The 17150-nt window shown below is 52.0% G+C and overlaps 6 protein-coding genes across 6 annotated transcripts; 3 read left to right on the forward strand and 3 right to left on the reverse strand.

Moving 5' to 3' along the window:
• Nucleotides 1-908: 908 nt before the first annotated feature.
• On the forward strand, nt 909-1663 carry ACET3X_005678 (uncharacterized protein; the record flags this gene model as incomplete). Its single annotated transcript, XM_069452303.1, has 2 exons — nt 909-1113; nt 1179-1663. 2 exons carry the CDS (start codon nt 909-911, stop codon nt 1661-1663), a joined length of 690 nt encoding a protein of 229 aa, XP_069306038.1.
• A 638-nt stretch (nt 1664-2301) lies between these two features.
• ACET3X_005679 (uncharacterized protein) lies at nt 2302-3033 on the reverse strand (the record flags this gene model as incomplete). The annotated part of the gene is made up of 3 exons (XM_069452314.1): nt 2302-2353; nt 2410-2790; nt 2843-3033. 3 exons carry the CDS (start codon nt 3031-3033, stop codon nt 2302-2304), a joined length of 624 nt encoding a protein of 207 aa, XP_069306039.1.
• A 493-nt stretch (nt 3034-3526) lies between these two features.
• ACET3X_005680 (uncharacterized protein) lies at nt 3527-5002 on the forward strand (the record flags this gene model as incomplete). Its single annotated transcript, XM_069452325.1, has 1 exon — nt 3527-5002. One exon carries the CDS (start codon nt 3527-3529, stop codon nt 5000-5002), a length of 1476 nt encoding a protein of 491 aa, XP_069306040.1.
• Nucleotides 5003-5534: 532 nt separating this feature from the next.
• ACET3X_005681 (uncharacterized protein) lies at nt 5535-7370 on the forward strand (the record flags this gene model as incomplete). The annotated part of the gene is made up of 2 exons (XM_069452336.1): nt 5535-5598; nt 5653-7370. The coding sequence occupies 2 exons, from the start codon at nt 5535-5537 to the stop codon at nt 7368-7370; spliced, it is 1782 nt and encodes a 593-aa protein (XP_069306041.1).
• Nucleotides 7371-10385: 3015 nt separating this feature from the next.
• On the reverse strand, nt 10386-12465 carry ACET3X_005682 (uncharacterized protein). Its single transcript, XM_069452347.1, has 5 exons — nt 12111-12465; nt 11926-12061; nt 11583-11872; nt 11144-11526; nt 10386-11089 (listed from the first exon to the last, which is right to left on the reverse strand). Exons 1-5 carry the CDS (start codon nt 12222-12224, stop codon nt 10429-10431), a joined length of 1584 nt encoding a protein of 527 aa, XP_069306042.1. The 5' UTR covers nt 12225-12465; the 3' UTR covers nt 10386-10428.
• A 398-nt stretch (nt 12466-12863) lies between these two features.
• ACET3X_005683 (uncharacterized protein) lies at nt 12864-15371 on the reverse strand. Its single transcript, XM_069452358.1, has 3 exons — nt 14853-15371; nt 14629-14769; nt 12864-14574 (listed from the first exon to the last, which is right to left on the reverse strand). The coding sequence occupies exons 1-3, from the start codon at nt 15337-15339 to the stop codon at nt 13484-13486; spliced, it is 1719 nt and encodes a 572-aa protein (XP_069306043.1). The 5' UTR covers nt 15340-15371; the 3' UTR covers nt 12864-13483.
• Nucleotides 15372-17150: the final 1779 nt, after the last annotated feature.

Raw genomic sequence — 17150 nt, forward strand, 5'->3', positions numbered from 1 at the left:
GACGATGAACTAAATGGCATTCAATCTATCAATAGTCAAGACAGGGCGTACGGAGATGAAATGGCACAAGTCGATGACGTCCAGGTGCATGACCCACCTCTTCCATCCGATTCCTGTTCTAGTACCTGAGGCGAACAGCAGAAAAAGATTACAATTGGGGCTTTGGCGGCTTTCAGCCAACGATGGGTATCATGGTGTCTCGGTCACGTTTCGGATTAGAAGGGGGTTACGTTATTATGCGGCTGTTGCACCCGAGATGCCGGTTGATCAGCATCGTCAATCGGGAACAACGAAGAAACCAAACAATCACCCACAAGACACACTCGAAAGTCACATCGAAAATAAAAGCTTCCAAATGCCACCGTAATCTATCATCTTCCAGACTTCCAAGGTTTCACCACGCCATTTCGAGGTATTCATGCAACCCAACACCAGAAAACCACCGCCTCAGACTATCTTACCACCTGCAATATCCATTTTATTACCGTCATACCCTCCCACTCTTACCACTTGTATAAATTGCACCCAGGACCACCAAGCTTCCTTGGCAACTGCCAGGTAGCGCGTGCCCGTCAGCACTCAATCTGCACGCAACACGCCCATTCGCCAAGGCGTTTACATTGCATGACTCTGTATTCTTCCCCATTGGGCACGGCACTGAGATCTGGGGCCGGCTGTTGTCATATGGCGTAGTTTCTGCGTGGCTCCGGGATCCATGCAGTGCTGCCCTGTCTATATGAAGCGATATAGATTGTTTTCGTGGTCATTAGGATGGGCAATCGGCTGTGTGGCTGGGACGTATAAAAGGTATATATATACTGGAAATGCTGGAGTTGAAATGGAAAGAGTATTCGATACAAACTCACATTCTTCTTCGCATCCCATCTCCCCCAGCCCCTCCGTCCAAGATGAAGTACACGACTATTCTCCTCGCCGCTGCGGCCTCCGTCTCCGCACACTCGACCTGGCAAGAACTCTGGGTCGGCACCGAAGACAAAGCCGGTACCTGTGTGCGAACAGTCAAAGACAACAGCCCCGTCACCAGTCTCACATCGCCGGACATGTTCTGCGGCCGTGGCCCCGCTACTACATCCGGAGTCTGTGAAGTCGCTGGTACATTAGCCCTCCCCCTCCCCCTTCTCCCTCTCTAAGCTACTAACTTATATGCCCCCTCACAGCCGGCGGTTCCCTAACCGTAGAAATGCACGCACAACCCAACTCCCGCTCGTGCTCCCAACCCGCCATCGGCGGCAACCACTACGGCCCCGTCCTCATCTACATGGCCAAAGTGTCCGACGCAAAAACCGCGACCTCGGGCTCCTTTTTCAAAGTCGCAGAGGACGGATACACCGGGACCACAGCCTCATGGGGCACCGAGATTCTCAACGCCAACTGTGGGAAACGCGCGTTTACCGTGCCAAAGAACATTGCGAGTGGAGATTATTTGGTCAGGGCTGAGGCGATTGCGTTGCATGCGGGAGCAGGGAATCCGCAGCCGTATGTTAGTTGTTTTCAGGTTAGGGTTACGGGGGGTGGGAGTGCGACGCCGGCCGGTGTTAGCTTTCCGGGTGCGTATAAGACGAGTGATGCGCTGTTTACAAAGGCGATTTATGATTCGAGCTTCAAGTATGTCAGCCCTGGGCCGGCTGTGTACTCCGGGTAAGGGTGGGAATCGGTGGTGACAGTTGGGTATGAAGAACTTTATTGTAAATAGTTGTATTACATTTCCGTATGGGTAGAAACAACTCACATCGTATCTCTCCATCCTCCTACCCATATGCGATACTCAAGGCCCCCACATCTCCACTCTTCATCATACCATCATACTCCAGCACCGCATCAAGCAAAACCTGCGCCCCAAGTGCACAATGCTCCGGACTCGTATATTCCTCCGGATTATGACTTATCCCCCCTCTACTCGGCACAAAAATCATGCTCGTCGGACAAACCCGACTCGTCCATGCGCTATCATGTCCCGCCCTACTCTTCATCTCCAAGACCTGCTCTTGACCCACCTGTCCCACTGCCGCCTTCCTCACCGCCGCAATACAATCCGGATGGAACTTCGACTCTGGTAAGCCCCACGTACGTTCTACATGGTACATGGTCCCGTTATCCTCTTCCGTAACGACGCGATCAAAAGCACGTAAGATCTCGTCAGAGAGCTGGGTAACAAGGGCATCCGTATCGCATCTAACATCTACCACGAACCCCACGCCAGCAGGTATAGTGGCCTGCGAACTCGTATCGCTGTTGATCACACCCACGGTGGCAACGCCCAGTTGGCTGACCAGGGCCGTATCACGCACAGCTGTTATGAGCCGTGACGCCGTGACCAGCGCATCTGCCCTCCCTGCCATGGGCGTCGTGCCCGAATGACCTTCTCGCCCTGTCACTCTGATAGCATACCATTTCATGCCCTGTACGCTCGTCACGATACCCACGCTCTTCGCTTGCTTCTCCAGAATAGGACCTTGTTCGATGTGCAATTCGAAGTGAGCGGATAGTCCGTTGGCGCGGTAATCGCAAGGAACAGGGCCTAGGTATCCAGTGTCGCGTAGAGCTGTTTCCATGGATATACCAGCGGTATCGCGGAGGGCATGGCAGGCGTCTAGATCCGTGCTGCTGTGTGTGCTCCAGACACCCGACGCCATCATTGCGCCAGGGAAACGCGCGCCTTCTTCGTTTGTCCAGTTTATTAGTGCAAAGGGACAGTAAGTTTGGATGTTGTTCTCATGGAGCGTGCGGAGGACTTCCAGGGCGGACTGGACGCCTAGTATGCCGTCGTATCTATCCTGAAATTAGTCTTTCTCCTGTTAGAAGAGAGGAAAGGTGAGTGTACCGTCCACCTGCAGGTTGGGTATCCATGTGGCTGCCCATACCGATTGGCGCTTTGTCTTTGGCGGTACCCGGGCGTATAGCGAAGATGTTTCCCATTTGGTCGATTTTGACATCACATCCCAGACTCTTGCATTCGCTGACCAGCCAGTCTCGCGCAGCTTTGTCGGACGGGGTCAAGGTTAGGCGGCACATGCCTGTTGATGGAGCCGCGAGAGCGCCATATGACGTGCATGTCTCTTGCAGTGTGCTGTTCAGCCTGTCTCCGTTGATTTTGAGGTGTTTCAACGCCATCCTGGTCGCTTGGAATATTATGGTATGTTGTAGACTGGTTCTAGGGATCGTACGTAGTGGCGTCAAGTCATCAAGTAGGGTAGCTCCGACGCGTCGGCTTCTAGAAACGCGTCTCCATCACGTATGACTAACGCGTATGACTGTGCAGAGTAAATACCTTCTCAAGCGAATTCATACCGCGGATAGGCGTCATGCTTGATAAGAAACGGGAGAGGACGATGGTGGAAGGTGGGGCAGCGCGAAAGAGGGGTCGAGATACGCACCTCACAAACCTGGACTAGCCTTCCTCCTACAAACACGATAACCGCTGAAATGTATTCTTTAGTATCCGCGAGTGACCTGAGAGTCTATTCCTTAAGATTAGACCATCTGGAAGGGCTAAAAAGACGTAGCAATGGAGTACGACCTAATCATCGTCAACGGAATCGTGGTTTCTGAGATCGAAGTTCAAGAGTGGGATATTGCCATCAAAGACGAGAAGATTGCGAAAGTGGTTCCGAGAGGAGACCTGAAAGATGCAAAAGCGGCGAGGACGATAGATGCTGAAGGCGGCTTTGTTATGCCAGGAGGTGTAGACGCTCATGTGCATCTGCAGGAACCTCCGTTATTTGGTAATGGCTCAACGGCAGACAACTACGAGACTGGTAGTCGATCAGCAGTATGCGGCGGTACCACTACCATGGTAACGTTTGCGCCACAGAAAAAGACTGAGGATACTCTTCTTGATACCCTGGCGGCCACCCATGAACGAGCAAAGGACAATTGCTACATTGACTACTCCTTCCACATCATCGTTGGAAACCCGTCGGAAAAAGCACTCTCAGAGTTCAAGACTCTGCGTGAAGGAGGCATTTCCTCACTCAAAATCTACATGACGTACGAAGCCCTCCAGCTGCACGACGGCCAGATCCTTGACATCCTCCTCGAAGCGCGAAAACAAGGCATAACAACCATGATCCACGCCGAAAACGGCCAAGTAATCGACTGGATGACAGCCCAACTAGAAAAGAAGAAGCTCTTCGCACCAAAATACCACGGATCCTCGCACCCGCCCATGGCCGAAACAGAAGCGACGTACCGCGCCATCAGCTTATCGGAATTCATGGACACTCCCATCCTCATTGTGCACGTATCCACGCCCGCAGCCGCCGCCCACATCAAAGCCGCACAAGACCGCGGGCTACCCATCTACGCAGAAACGTGTCCGCAGTACCTTTTCCTCACCAAACAAGACCTTGATCAACCGGGCTTCGAAGGCGCAAAATGTGTATGCTCGCCGCCACCGCGGGACAGCGAGGCAGACTGCGACGTCATCTGGGAAGGCCTTGCGAACGGCACTTTTACCATTCTCTCGTCTGACCACTGTCCGTTCCGCTACGACGATGCAGAGACGGGGAAGAAGTCTAGTATCAGTGATGAATATCCGCTGGGGCACTTTAAGTATATACCAAACGGCTGTCCGGGCATCGAAACACGACTCTCGCTTACCCTCAGTGCAAATCGCCTCAAGCTTACGAAGTTCGTCGAGGTCACGTCTGCTAATCCTGCGAAACTGTATGGCTTGTACCCGAAGAAAGGCGCGCTGGTAGAGGGAGAGTCGGATGCGGATATCAATATCTGGTATCCAGAGGGCAAGATGGAGGAGTTTGAGCTGACGAATAGCATGCTGCATCACGATGTTGATTACACGTCGTTTGAGGGGAGGACGCTGAGGCAGTGGCCGCGGTGGACGTTGTTGAGGGGAAAGGTGGTTTGGGATAGGGATAATGGGGGGCTGCTGGGGCAGAAGGGATATGGCAGGTTTACGAAGAGGGATGCGAGTAGTCTGGCGAAACCTACAAAGGAGGGCGAGTGGGTGTTGCCGCTGTAGGCGTGGTTGATGGGGTTGTGTATGCTACGGGGGAGGACGATGCTCGTTTGGGTCTTGCTCGATGCTCGTGGGATAATTGCGTCATCCCACGAGCCATGCTGAGGCGAGTGCGAAACGAGGGTCGACGACATGACCTTGACGGATAAAGAATTGGACGCTGAAGATGGCGAACGACAAGCTTTGTGTGTTTCCTAGTAGAGGCTGGTGTTGCAGCCAGGAGGCGATGGCCAGGGATGACGCGCAGGTGCCGCGGCTCAATCCTTATCTTATCAGTTCACCCGCAGGTCGCGTCCCACCCCATTCTTGCTTCCTTCGCGACACCACGTCCAATGCGGCCATGTCCATTGCGTCGAATCAGGCCATGTATGACTAACAACATGTGGCCGTACTCTTATCAACGGCGCGGCTGGTCTCTGCCGTCTCGCATGCGGACGAAAACCCCATAAAGCTTATTACGCGTCAACAGGGCCATGTCTGAGCTTGACGAAGCTTATCCTATGCCAGAACCAGGCTTCTCCGTAGTATAGAGAATATGGCGACTCCAGAGCCGCCAGCAGAGAGTGTAGACGTCCTCGTGGTAGGCGGAGGGCCGGTGGGTATGTCTCCCCAGCATCCATCGAATACACCTCCATGCTGACAACTAGTCACAGGCCTCGTAACCGCCTACCAACTCGCGCGCAACCTCCCTCGCACCCACCGCATCAAAATCATCGAACAGCATCCAAAGTCCGCCCAAGACAACTATGGTCGCGCCATCACGCTCTTCCCAAGGACTAGTGAGCTTTTAGATCAGCTCTCTCTTGCTGATGCTCTTGCGCAACAGTGCTTTGCGTGCCGCGAGACGGTCAGCTACGACAAGCATGGCAACGAGGTCGAGGGGAGAGGCTGGGCGTTTATGCAGAACATGAAGGACACAAAATGGGACTTTGCCCTGGTGCTGCGGCAAAAATACCAGGAAGAAGTATTCAGAAACGCATTGGCGAGGGAAGGCGTCCAACTCGATGTCCCATACACACTGGTGGGTATCGAAATAATACAAGGGGTTGCAATGGGCGGCTACAGGGTACTAGCTACCATCCAACACAGCTCCACCAAGGCCAAGAGCGTCGTCAAATGCCGATATCTAGTCGGCGCAGACGGCGGTCGCTCCTTTGTCCGACGCGCCATGCACATCCCGTTCGACGGCTCATCCAGCGAAGACAAATGGGTCCGCGTCGACGGCGTCATCGAAACTGATCTCCCCAAGCTCCGCACATACTGCGCCATTGAGTCACCGACCCACGGCAACGTCCTCTGGGCCGCGCTGGACCGGGGCGCAACGCGCATCGGCTTCGCATTTACACCAGAGCGTCAGAAAGCGTATAAAGTGTTCGACGAAGATGCCGCTGTGAAAGAGGCAATTGCGTCTGTTAAGCCGTTTACTCTTGCGTTTAAACAGGTAGATTGGTGGACGATTTATGTCGTTGGGCAGCGCATTGCTCGTTCTTTTTTTGTAAACGAGTGTGTCTTCCTCGCTGGTGACGCATGTCACACACATAGTTCTGGCGCAGCGCAAGGCATGAATACCGGCATACACGATGCTGTGAATCTCGGCTGGAAACTCTCGCTCGTCCTCCAGGGCCTCGCTAACCCGGACCTTTTACATTCATACGAAGCGGAACGACGTCCTAACGTACAGCGCCTGATCAATTACGATAAAGATATCTCGCGCCTCATGACGATGCAGTTACCAGAGGGATGGACGGGTGATCCGCACGCAGATCCAAATGAGATACTGGGTGTCGTCATGGCCGAAGCAGCGACGTTCAGTAGCGGACTAGGCATCTATTACGAACCAGATGCGTATCTGAATCTCGTTCAGAGTGCGGATACTGCGTCGTCGTCGGTGCAGCCCGGTCAGCGCGGACCAGATGTTGCGTTGCGCAAACCGGCGACTTTTGAGGCGACGAGATTACAAAGCGAGACACCGAATACGGCGATGTTCTATATCGTGCTGTTTGCGGGGGAGGTGGCGCGCACGAGACTTGCTCTAGGGTCGTTCATGGCGGCGATGGAGAAGATGACTTGGCTTCGTGATTCAGATGCGCCGGTGTCGTGTCTTTCGATTATTGCGGGACCGGGTGGAGCGTCGACGTATGAGATATTGGGTGGTATGCCGTTTGGTCGTGTGTTTTATGATGAGGATAGTAGTGCGCATTTGAGGTATGGTGTTGCGACTGAGAAAGGAGCTGCCGTGGTATTGAGACCGGATGGGTGGGTGGGTACGGTTGTGGAGTTGGATGAGGACGCTCGAGGGAAACTGGAGAGATACTTTGGACAGTTCTTGATTGCGGCTGCCGGGAGCAACAAGGCTGGCGCGAAGTTGTAATCATATCGCGTTCTCGAAGCGACGAGGTTGGGACTCGTGATGTATATGGCGCGGAGACATGACGAGCAGGTGCCTCTCGGTCATCCTGAGAAGGTAGAACGATTCGACACGCAACACATGCAGCCTGCGGACCATTGGTCTAGTACGTGTCTATTTATTTGAGGCTCTCGACGCCGTCCTCCCGCAACTTCCGCGCACAACCCTCTTCCCGTCATCTTCTATCTATAAAGCAGCTTGATGATTCCAAGCAGGGTAGTCTACATGACCTTTTGTTCCTCCTTGATAGAAGGTAGTCTTATCCCACGGAGCCAGTGGCCAACCATTCATTAGCCTCTGGACTAAATCCGGATTACTGATAAACAACCTCCCAAACACGATGCCGTCCAGCTCTCCCTTCTCCATAGGCTCAATCCAATTTTCCGCGTCGAAATGTCCGCTCGAAAACAGCGGGGTATTTTTTTATACTGGCCGGAACGATCGCACCGAGACTTCGTCTTCCAGCTTGTCTTCTGGCACGCCGCGTTTACGTGCCGCGTCCAATACCACTTTTATACGCTCATCGGAAGAGATGATAATATCTGTTCTTGCTTGCAATATAGTGACGTATGCAAGACCGAGTTTGTCAATCCGCTCTAGGATCCAGCTAAAGTCTGCAATAGGATTGGGATTACAACGGCTTAAGCGATCACGGGTGAACGATACAGGGACGCGTTGCGATAAGATAAGGAGCGAGCCGAGGCACGCAATAAAACCAGGGATGCGACCACTCTCTACTCTACTCTCCTCAACAACAGAAGAGCGCGACTCTATATTCTATTCTAGCTTCCTAGAAACCAATTGAATACATCACAAGGTCAGAAGCACTATAAGAGATGTGAAATAACAGGTCCCGAGCTGGGGAACATTCATATATGTGTCCACAACCATGATCCTGTGCGCCGGGAAGGACGCGTGGCGGCTACGGTACCGGCAGTGCTCACCACAACAATCTACGCGTGGCCTGCCAAGCAACCCCTCATCAGTATACAGGCTGGGACGCTGTCAAAGAGGGGTATAATTAATCCGCCATGTACAATCGATGTCGCAGCGATGAAAATGGGCATGTAAGCTTACAGGCAACGGGACGGCATGTTACAGTCACCCAGGCATGTATAATTACTCGCTCTCTGCATTCAAGGCAAGTTTCCGGCCTACTAGATACAGTTTCTAGAAACCCGTCAGTATATCCATAAACCATATTATCAATGTCTTCCAATACCAAAAGTGGCGTGCCGTGCATCTACGGAGTAGCAACTTTCAGCCCCGAGCGGTCATTCAAAACCATCGAGGCTGGGCAACAAGTCCTAGACATTTTACGATGCGGAAACGTCTTGCATCTCGATACAGCGCAACTATACGGCCAGAGCGAAAAGACTCTCGGACTCCTCAAGGCTGGCGAAACCTTTACCATCGATACGAAGGCCGTAGGCGGCGCGGTCCCTGGGGCGCTTGGTCGCACCGAGATTGTGCGACGCGCAAAAGAATCGCTGGAACGTCTGGGCATGAAGCAAGTAAACATTTTTTTACATACACATGCCCGACAAAACGATACCCATTGCGGAGACGCTGGCCGGTATCCAAGAACTCTATGAAGACGGTGTCTTTCGGCAATTTGGGCTGTCGAATTATCTCGCGAAAGATGTAGAAGAGATTTACGACTACTGCGTGGCTAACAATTACGTTCTTCCTACTGTCTTCCAAGGAAGTTACAATCCCATCAGCCGCAGAGCAGAAACGGAATTGCTGCCTACGCTTCGGAGGTTGAATATCTCGTTTTACGCATTCGGACCACAGGCCAGCGGCTTTCTTGCGAAGAGTAAACAGGACATCCTCGATGGGAAAGGACGTTTTAATCCCAAGAGTGGGATCGGCCCATTGCTTCGTCGGTTGTACTGCAAAGATCCGCTACTGGACTGCCTCGAGGAATGGAAGAGCATTGCCGAGGCTGCGGGGAGTTCTCGGTCAGATCTGGCGACACGATGGGCCAGATACCACAGCGCGTTGAAAGTAGAATATGGGGATGCTATCATCTTCTCTTCAAGCACGCTCATGCAGACGGAAGAGATGGTAATGTGTTTCAGTCTTGGGCCGCTGGAAGACGGCATCGTGCAGAGAATTGATCGGATGTGGGAGAAGGTCCAGAACGAGGCACATCGAGACATGGTCAACGGGTGACTTGCAAGGCTCATTTACTGTACAGATAGAGCATCATGCTGCCCAACCCGAAAACAGACTGAATGCCGTCCAGACAAACAAGTACCAGAGCTCTATCTCACTGGATTGTAACACAAAATGCGAACGCTCCCAGCCTACCCAAAGATAGTCGTGTTTTCTCATCCCAACCCACCGCGGAAGTCTCACAGTCCGTCACTAAGCATTCGCTGTGAAGTATGATCTACCGAGCCGGAGTGGGCCGGACCACTTCTACTCAACTCCCTACACTAGTGTAGTGTTACGAGTCATTATTTACCGTGGCCACCATTCCTTTCTCCTGACCCGTGTAGTAGTGCAGTAAGTGGGCGAGGGCATGCCGGCGGGTCAGGGAGCCGGTGCGCGAATGTCGGATGGTTTGTTGTTACTATTGTCTCAAAGAGCTCGACTATTTGGCTTCTATACAGCGGGGCAGCTCTGACCGTGCTCGCGAGGGGTTACTTGATATTGCGTCTCGTATCGAGGGTGATGGCTTTTCAAGGAGCATTTTTGTACGATGCGCAGACGACAAGAGCATCGCATACAGTCGCTATGTGCGCGCCACCATGAAATGGTACCGTACTTACTATCTCTCTAGCTGCAGCATTACGATGGTCTATGACTGACGAGCTACTTATAGCTTCTCACATCCTTATATTACGTACTCAAAAGAAAGGCTCTCTCGAAAAAGTATCGCACAGCTGAAAAGTCACAGCATCGCACAAGTGCTAATACTTATTCCAAGCGACATGGTGCTTTCCAATCCATTACAAGTAAAGTACAACTGGGTATTCCGCATTTCGTACATCATAAGAAATCGCTGTCAAATTCAAAACCACCTCCGTGCATCCATCAACCTGTTCCCTTTGGGATGGTACGGCGGCAAAGCCTGTATGTCCGACGGATGCGGACTCCCCCGGTTAACGCTATACTCGTTCTGCACCATGATGCCTCCCAACGGCGATCCTACAACGGGATCCGGTCCTGCCGCCAGCGGTTGAATATCCTCTTCCGACTTGAATGATCGATCCAGCGATCCGTCCGAAGAACTCCGTCCTAGAATACCGTTCCCAGTCTCTACATCACCTTCCTTCGCGCCCTTGCCAGCGCCCATCTCATAATCGTCCAGCCGGACAAAATCCTCCTTGTCAGATCGACTCAACCCTAGCGTGCTCAGCTCCGAGCGATCCGTTTTCGGTAGCCAAAAGTGGTACTTGAGGTCTTTGCTGGCACTGCTTTGCTTGGACTTGTTGCTGCTGTTTCCAGAGTTCTCTTCAAAGTAGTAATTATTCACTGTCTCCTTATTTGGCCAGATGCGTTCGCGGACTGAGCGTGCCAGTTGACGGATGGCGGGTAGGCAAGCGATGATAGCACCGACTTGAGCTTCAACCGCAGACCAGTATCCAATCGGGAGGTAGTCCCAGGTAACATTGGTCTTTTGGGCGAACTGGATCATGAATTTTAGTCGGACGATACTGACAATGGTGACACTAGGTCTCTGTTAGCACACATCTGAAGAAAAGCGTCAAGAGAAGTGAACATACAAGCCTCCGCCGAAAAACATGAGCATGACGCCAAACTTGCGACGGCGGCTCATGGCGAGCTTGCTGAGTTCTCGCATGGGTAGAATAATGACAACCAGATCGAGAATGATGTTGACTGCAGCGGATGCCCAGGCGTCGGCGTTGAGATTGATGCATTGTCCGTGGTGCTCGCCGTCCCAGTATTCCCAGGCGATGCGGATTGGGAGGCATTGCAGCGCGGTCGCTGTCACGAAGCCGATGATGTACATGATGCAGACGACTATCGTGGCATAGATGATGCGTCGAAGGCCCTGGTGAGGAAAGATGCGGAGGTAGAAGAGCAAAATCGCTATCTTTGTTAATGCGACCGACGCCAGGTATAGCAACTCAGTGTAGTAGAAGATCTAAACCAAATTTTGTTAGATCCAAGTTTCAGGATATGCAAATCTTGGCAACGTACCTCGAGGATCTTTGTAATGTTGTCAAATGGCACATACCACATATCTTGTCCCATGCCGATTTGGTTCAGAATGTATGCGCATATCGAAAGCGGGACGATGAGTACCATAGATCCGGTCATCACCCAATCGTCCAACCCCCAGTTTCCTCCGAACCAGGGAAGACGTGCAACAGCACGTAGAATGAAGGCGATCAGAGACGCTATTCCAGCGACTAATGTGCTTATCGTTCCTTGTATTGTGTTGTTACGAACCGGCGCATTCATCATGTCTGCGAGAAACCTCTTTGCCGCTACGGATTCGATTAGCGAATATTCCGCTACGAGGGAATCGGTAAAAACTTACTCAGTGCGTCCTTTGGCTTACACCCAGCTAGCACACATTTGGTGAGGTCGTCCAACAGCGTCGCGTCGCCTTTTATGCAATCAAAGTCTGTGAGCTCGCATGGTGACGCCGTGACGATTGTTAATGTGCAATTTAGCTACATCTCATCAGTTTTGGGTTCTTTTATATTGACAGGATTGGCATACCGCGCATGGAGGCAGGTTCTTGACCGCAAGGGCGAGGATGTCAGTTCCGTTGTGACTTTGCGCAAACGACAGCGGCGCAAAGACGAGGAGCAGTAATGCCGAGAAGAACTTCATATCGAAAACCGCATCAGACGGCGCCGTACGCGGGGTACCTTTTTCCAATGGACCGTATCGAGACAAGGCGCTTTTCAAGAAGAGGCAGTACAATCTACCTCGGATGCGAAAGAGGAAGGAGGAATAAGGAAACACGATAAGCGACAACAGTTCGCATGTGAACAAGGGCCCTTCATAATCCCACAGGAACCAAGGCGTTATGACCAGGGGGCTGAATGTTACTGTGCGCGGCAATTGGGAGCACATCAGTGTCAGACTCCTAGCCTCCGCGCGCACAGCAGGCCGCCGTTAGTATGTTACAAGGCCAAATTAGTGGAGCTGCAGTATCCGTCACGGAGCTGACTCCATGAGGCGCGCCACACAATGTTGGCGTTGCTCGGGCGCAATCGGCAGTCTGTGAGCTAGACTCTGCCCTAACCTTGGTTCGCAGACGCGTGCCGCTGCTACGGCAAAATCCACGTGGAAATTGCGCCTGATGAGGGAGAAACCCTCCGACATTTTGCCTCTTGTTATGGTGTGATACGTTGGCTGTGTCGTGTGGATTCACATACCTTGAAGATGAGGTAGTTGTGTAGTCGAGTGCAGGACAGGCCGCTAGGAGATGACGTACGCTAAATGAGATTCTCGGAGATGGTATGTGTGAACACATATATATTTACTATACTAATGACTGTTGCCGTGTTGGGCATCACGATGGGTTGAATGCAGCATGAACCTGATCCGTTGTTTAGACGTGGCGATCCCTCTGGTGTTTCTTATGTCGCCACAAGACTTGCGTTCATTACCCATGACGGCTCCAACCCAGTGGCTTGGCTAGCGGAAAGATCCTCAACCTGCAGCAAGAGCGAGTCTGACCGGAGATATGTGAATCCGATAAAGAACGTTATCTTGCGGCTTGATGATGGCAATCATGTCAGCGGAAAACGTGGGTTTTCCCTGCATACTAGAATTAGAGTTTAGCTTCGCATGTAGATCTTTCTTAGCACAGACTTTAATCGTGACTAGAAACACTAGTGCAGCCTGCCGACTTCAGTCGCTGCGATGGAACCGACTCTTTTTGGTCACGGCAAATGCAAGCGCCGTTGGTAGAAAGATACGCGAGCCTTCGCGAAGCTGTCTTTGCACAGTGTTCTAGGGGAAGTTCAAACTGTGTATGATCTAGCCACCTGGTTCTAGCTGCGGTGGCTTGCATAAGATCGATCAGCCATGATTCGTGTACAACGCGCGACTACAACCAGGCCGCCATGCCGTGTCAGGTATCAGAGCTCCATCACTTCTTGTTGATCATGATCCCTATCTTTTCCGTTCTTCTCGTCCACTCTGGTGAGGTTGACTCTGAAGGCCGACAGTTCCAGCTTCTCAAAGTGGCCATCCTCTTGCTCATCCCAGAACACTGCTGCGTTCAGAGGTATACCTGCGTAAGAGGACATGTCCCAATTTTCGATGCAGACGTCGTCCGAGGGCCCACCACGCTCCTCAACGAACATCGCGCGCCACTCTTCGCCTCGCTGATTCTCCTCGTCGCGGTAGAGGAGTGTGGGGCTGAGTTGTGTGTAGTAGTGCTCCGGCACGCTATCTTTGACAATGGGTGACTGGAAGACATCCGTTCCGTTCGATATCCACGTTGTGATAACAAGACCACGGTGGTCGGCTATCAGTCTCACTGTAGAGTTCAGCTCTGGGTCTGTAGCGCTGTATGTACCAGCGTAGCGATCACCCAATTGTCGGATGGCAACCTGCTCGGCTGCTTGCACTATGGTCGTCAAAACAATGCTTTGGGTTTTAGCAAAGATCTTTCTAGGGCCGGCGACAAGAATGGTGATGCCTAGGTTGTACTCTGGCACTGCCATGATGATGGAAGTGTAGCCTGGCAATCCTCCGCCCTTGGTTACGACGCGTACAGTGCGACTCGAGTCTTTGAGTATGCGGTCTGTTGTAAATATCTCCCATGGCATACCGTAAAAAGAATTGGATCCGTGAGAATGGGAGACGGGGTGCAGCCAATTGATCGCGTGGGTAATGGCGTTGAAATGAGTCAAGACGTAGCGGATATATTTGGACAGATCGCTCGAGGAACTATAGATGCCGCCTGTGGGATTTTGAACGCCCTCTTGTACATCCCAAAACTGTGGGCCAGCCGGAATGACGCCAGCAGAGTCGGCGGGTTTGGAGAGGGTGCTGGTCGACATGTTCAAAGGCTTGAATATAGCTTCGTCGACATAACTCTCATAGGTACGGTTTGCTACCCGTGAGAGAACGAGTCCAAGTAGCTCAAACGCGAGATTTGAGTAGGTAGATTTCTGGTTGGGTGCGAAAAGTGGCGCGAGCTTGTTGACCTGCTGGAACAAATCTAGGCATTCTGCGTCAGTATTCTGTCTCGGCACATAGACGCTGAGAAGCGAACCTTTGGCTGTGCAAGGCGTCTCGAAATTTGGCGAATACTCATCACAATGTGGCAACCCTTTCCGTGAGACACCAGGCGGTAGGCCCAGGTAACTTGGATCGAGTTGTTCGTAGTTCTCGTTGATCAAATCGCCTTGAGCCCCTAATCGAAGGAATCAGCATGCGTACCTTTCTCTGTCTGGCACCCTTCAAACAGATTGTGTTCATTATCAGACGGCAGCTTACAATCCCGCGGAAGGCCGCTGAGCTGGCTAGCCAGACTACGCAAGGTGATGTCCTTCCATGGTATGCCACCATCCGACTTCTCTCCTAGTTCTTTGAGATAAGTATTCACCGTGGCATCTAAACTCAAGTTGCCAGCGGCGTGCTGGTACAGGATACCGAGGACGGTGAAGGTCTTCGTTATGCTGGCGATGCGATACAACGCGTCGCCATTGACTTCAGGGATATCTGGGCGAGAGACATTGCGTTCGCGCGCCGTGTGATGGTACGACCATAGCGTTTCTTCCGATGAAGTGATCTCTACAGAGAAAGAGCTTCGAGCATGTTCTGGTGCTGCCACAGCTACCGTAAGCGCTGTATTGATAGACGCGAATGCTTCTTGAAGAAGAGGATCGTGGATATTGTACTCAGGCGGCGGATGCGCAATATCAGGTTCAAAGCATTTGGCTCCTGCCAAAGCAACAAACAGAAGGGAAGCCAAAAGCACCATGTTGGTGGTTGAAGATAAATGATGAAGTCTCATGTTTACGAGGATGCCTAGCTGTACGACGTGCTCCCCGCACTGATAAGAGCTTGGGCCGTGTTGACATCATTGTCGTGCATCCTCCCAACTTCTTACGCTCTAGCATGACACCTGTATCTTTGTAAGCTTTGCATGATCGTTGCTTTTCTGATCTTTGCATGTTCCCTCGCACCATTGTCTTGAGGAAGGTACGCGTCAACGCGCTGTCACGTGCGATCAATCTGCTACAAACTCCAATTCATGACGTGGGCGAGGCTTATCTCTAGAATACGGCCTCCCACAATTTCGTTGCGCATCACAACCGATGCCTCCAAAATTTGAACTAATCTGTGTAGCTAAGCTTTTCTAACACTCGTACTAGTGCAACAGAATAAGCCTTCAACTACTCTGCATGCTTCCGAGTAATAACCTCCAATACAGACTCAGAGGCATTTCAACAACAATGCATGCTTTCAACACGAAATGTGGCGTGTTTGCACGGCTGACCAGGTTACGAATGGCTTATGCAGCAGCGCTGAACTGCCCCGCACATTCAGCGCAGCAGCATAGCCTCGCAGTCTCGAGCGCCCTTATCTCTTCGCTTAATCCTTCGAAGACTATTCCATGTCGCACAGCATTCTTCCCCGTACTGATAGTGTCAAGATGATCCGACCGAGTCTGCAAGACGAAGTTAGCGACCAAACGAACCTCGCAAAAACCTGGAGGCGCCGCAACCAGAACACGCCTGGCTATCGAGCTCCAGGCAGCAGCCTGCTGAGCATGTTGAAATGTCTTCGGCGGCCAGCAGACAATGAGGAAACTCTTGCGCCAAAAGTGGTCTCGCCACAGAGTGTCCAGCCTTGTTACCAGCACTGGCCTCTGGACCTTAACTCGCCTTCCATCCGACTGATACGTGTCCGCCCAGACCTGTCCTCGGACGGACAAATCCAATTGGAGATTCGCCATGCCTCAACCAAAAGCACCTACATCTGTCTCTCATACGTATGGGGTGAGGAACGGGCCAACCTCTCGATCAGGTTAGCCGGACGACTCTTCCTGGTTCGTCGAAACCTGTATGCATTCCTGAACTCAGCGAGGAAGAAGCCGCATATTTGCAGTGAATGGCTCTGGATCGACGCGCTGTGTATCGATCAATCGAATAATTCTGAAAGATCACATCAAGTGCAGCAGATGGGGCACATATTTAGCCATGCGGTCAAAGTGATCTCATGGCTTGGCGACGAAGAAAGAATCGCCAGATTCCTTCGCGGGAGAACGGAGCCCCTCATATTAGACACTTCGCATATCGAGGACTACCGCCCGGGTACATCAGATTTCTTCGCAAGCCAGTATTGGCGCCGCGCTTGGATAACTCAAGAAGTCGGTCTGGCACGCTCCATCACCTTCATGGCAGGCAACGAGGAAATTGACCGCCGGCAGCCGTCATGGGAGGAGGAACGTACCGATTTTCCATATCTCATAACCTTCCCAGTGTACTTTACGAATCTTTCGCATCAATGGAAGGGCAGGAGCCTCATTTACCTTTTGCAATTTTTCTCCAAGAAAGGATGCCAGAATCGCTGCGATCGCGTCTTTTCCTTACTGGGCGTATGCGGCGAGGGCTCAGACCTTGAGGTCGACTACGACATCTCGAACGATGACCTGGCCAAGCGAGTCTTGAAAGCATGCAGCAACACCTTCTGCCTCTGCGTCATCAGGCTCCTCCACAGGGTGCTGAACCTGTCAGAACCAAATCCAGCCGTGGTAGAAAAGCAGTTGTTCGGAACTCTCTCCTTATC

Source organism: Alternaria dauci, chromosome 5 (assembly GCF_042100115.1).
Source record: "Alternaria dauci strain A2016 chromosome 5, whole genome shotgun sequence".
Lineage (NCBI taxonomy): Eukaryota > Fungi > Ascomycota > Dothideomycetes > Pleosporales > Pleosporaceae > Alternaria > Alternaria dauci.

Bases quoted from the DNA above. Each gene is read 5' to 3' on its own strand.
- ACET3X_005683 (XM_069452358.1), bottom strand. From the start codon at position 15,339: ATGGTGCTTTTGGCTTCCCTTCTGTTTGTTGCTTTGGCAGGAGCCAAA. The intron at 14,770-14,852 runs GTAAGCTGCCGT...TCCTTCGATTAG, and splicing joins CAGCGGCCTTCCGCGGGATT to GGGCTCAAGGCGATTTGATC. The intron at 14,575-14,628 runs GTTCGCTTCTCA...CAGAATGCCTAG, and splicing joins GACGCCTTGCACAGCCAAAG to ATTTGTTCCAGCAGGTCAAC.
- ACET3X_005682 (XM_069452347.1), bottom strand. From the start codon at position 12,224: ATGAAGTTCTTCTCGGCATTACTGCTCCTCGTCTTTGCGCCGCTGTCG. The intron at 12,062-12,110 runs GTATGCCAATCC...GATGAGATGTAG, and splicing joins AGAACCTGCCTCCATGCGCG to CTAAATTGCACATTAACAAT. The intron at 11,090-11,143 runs GTATGTTCACTT...ACAGAGACCTAG, and splicing joins ATGTTTTTCGGCGGAGGCTT to TGTCACCATTGTCAGTATCG.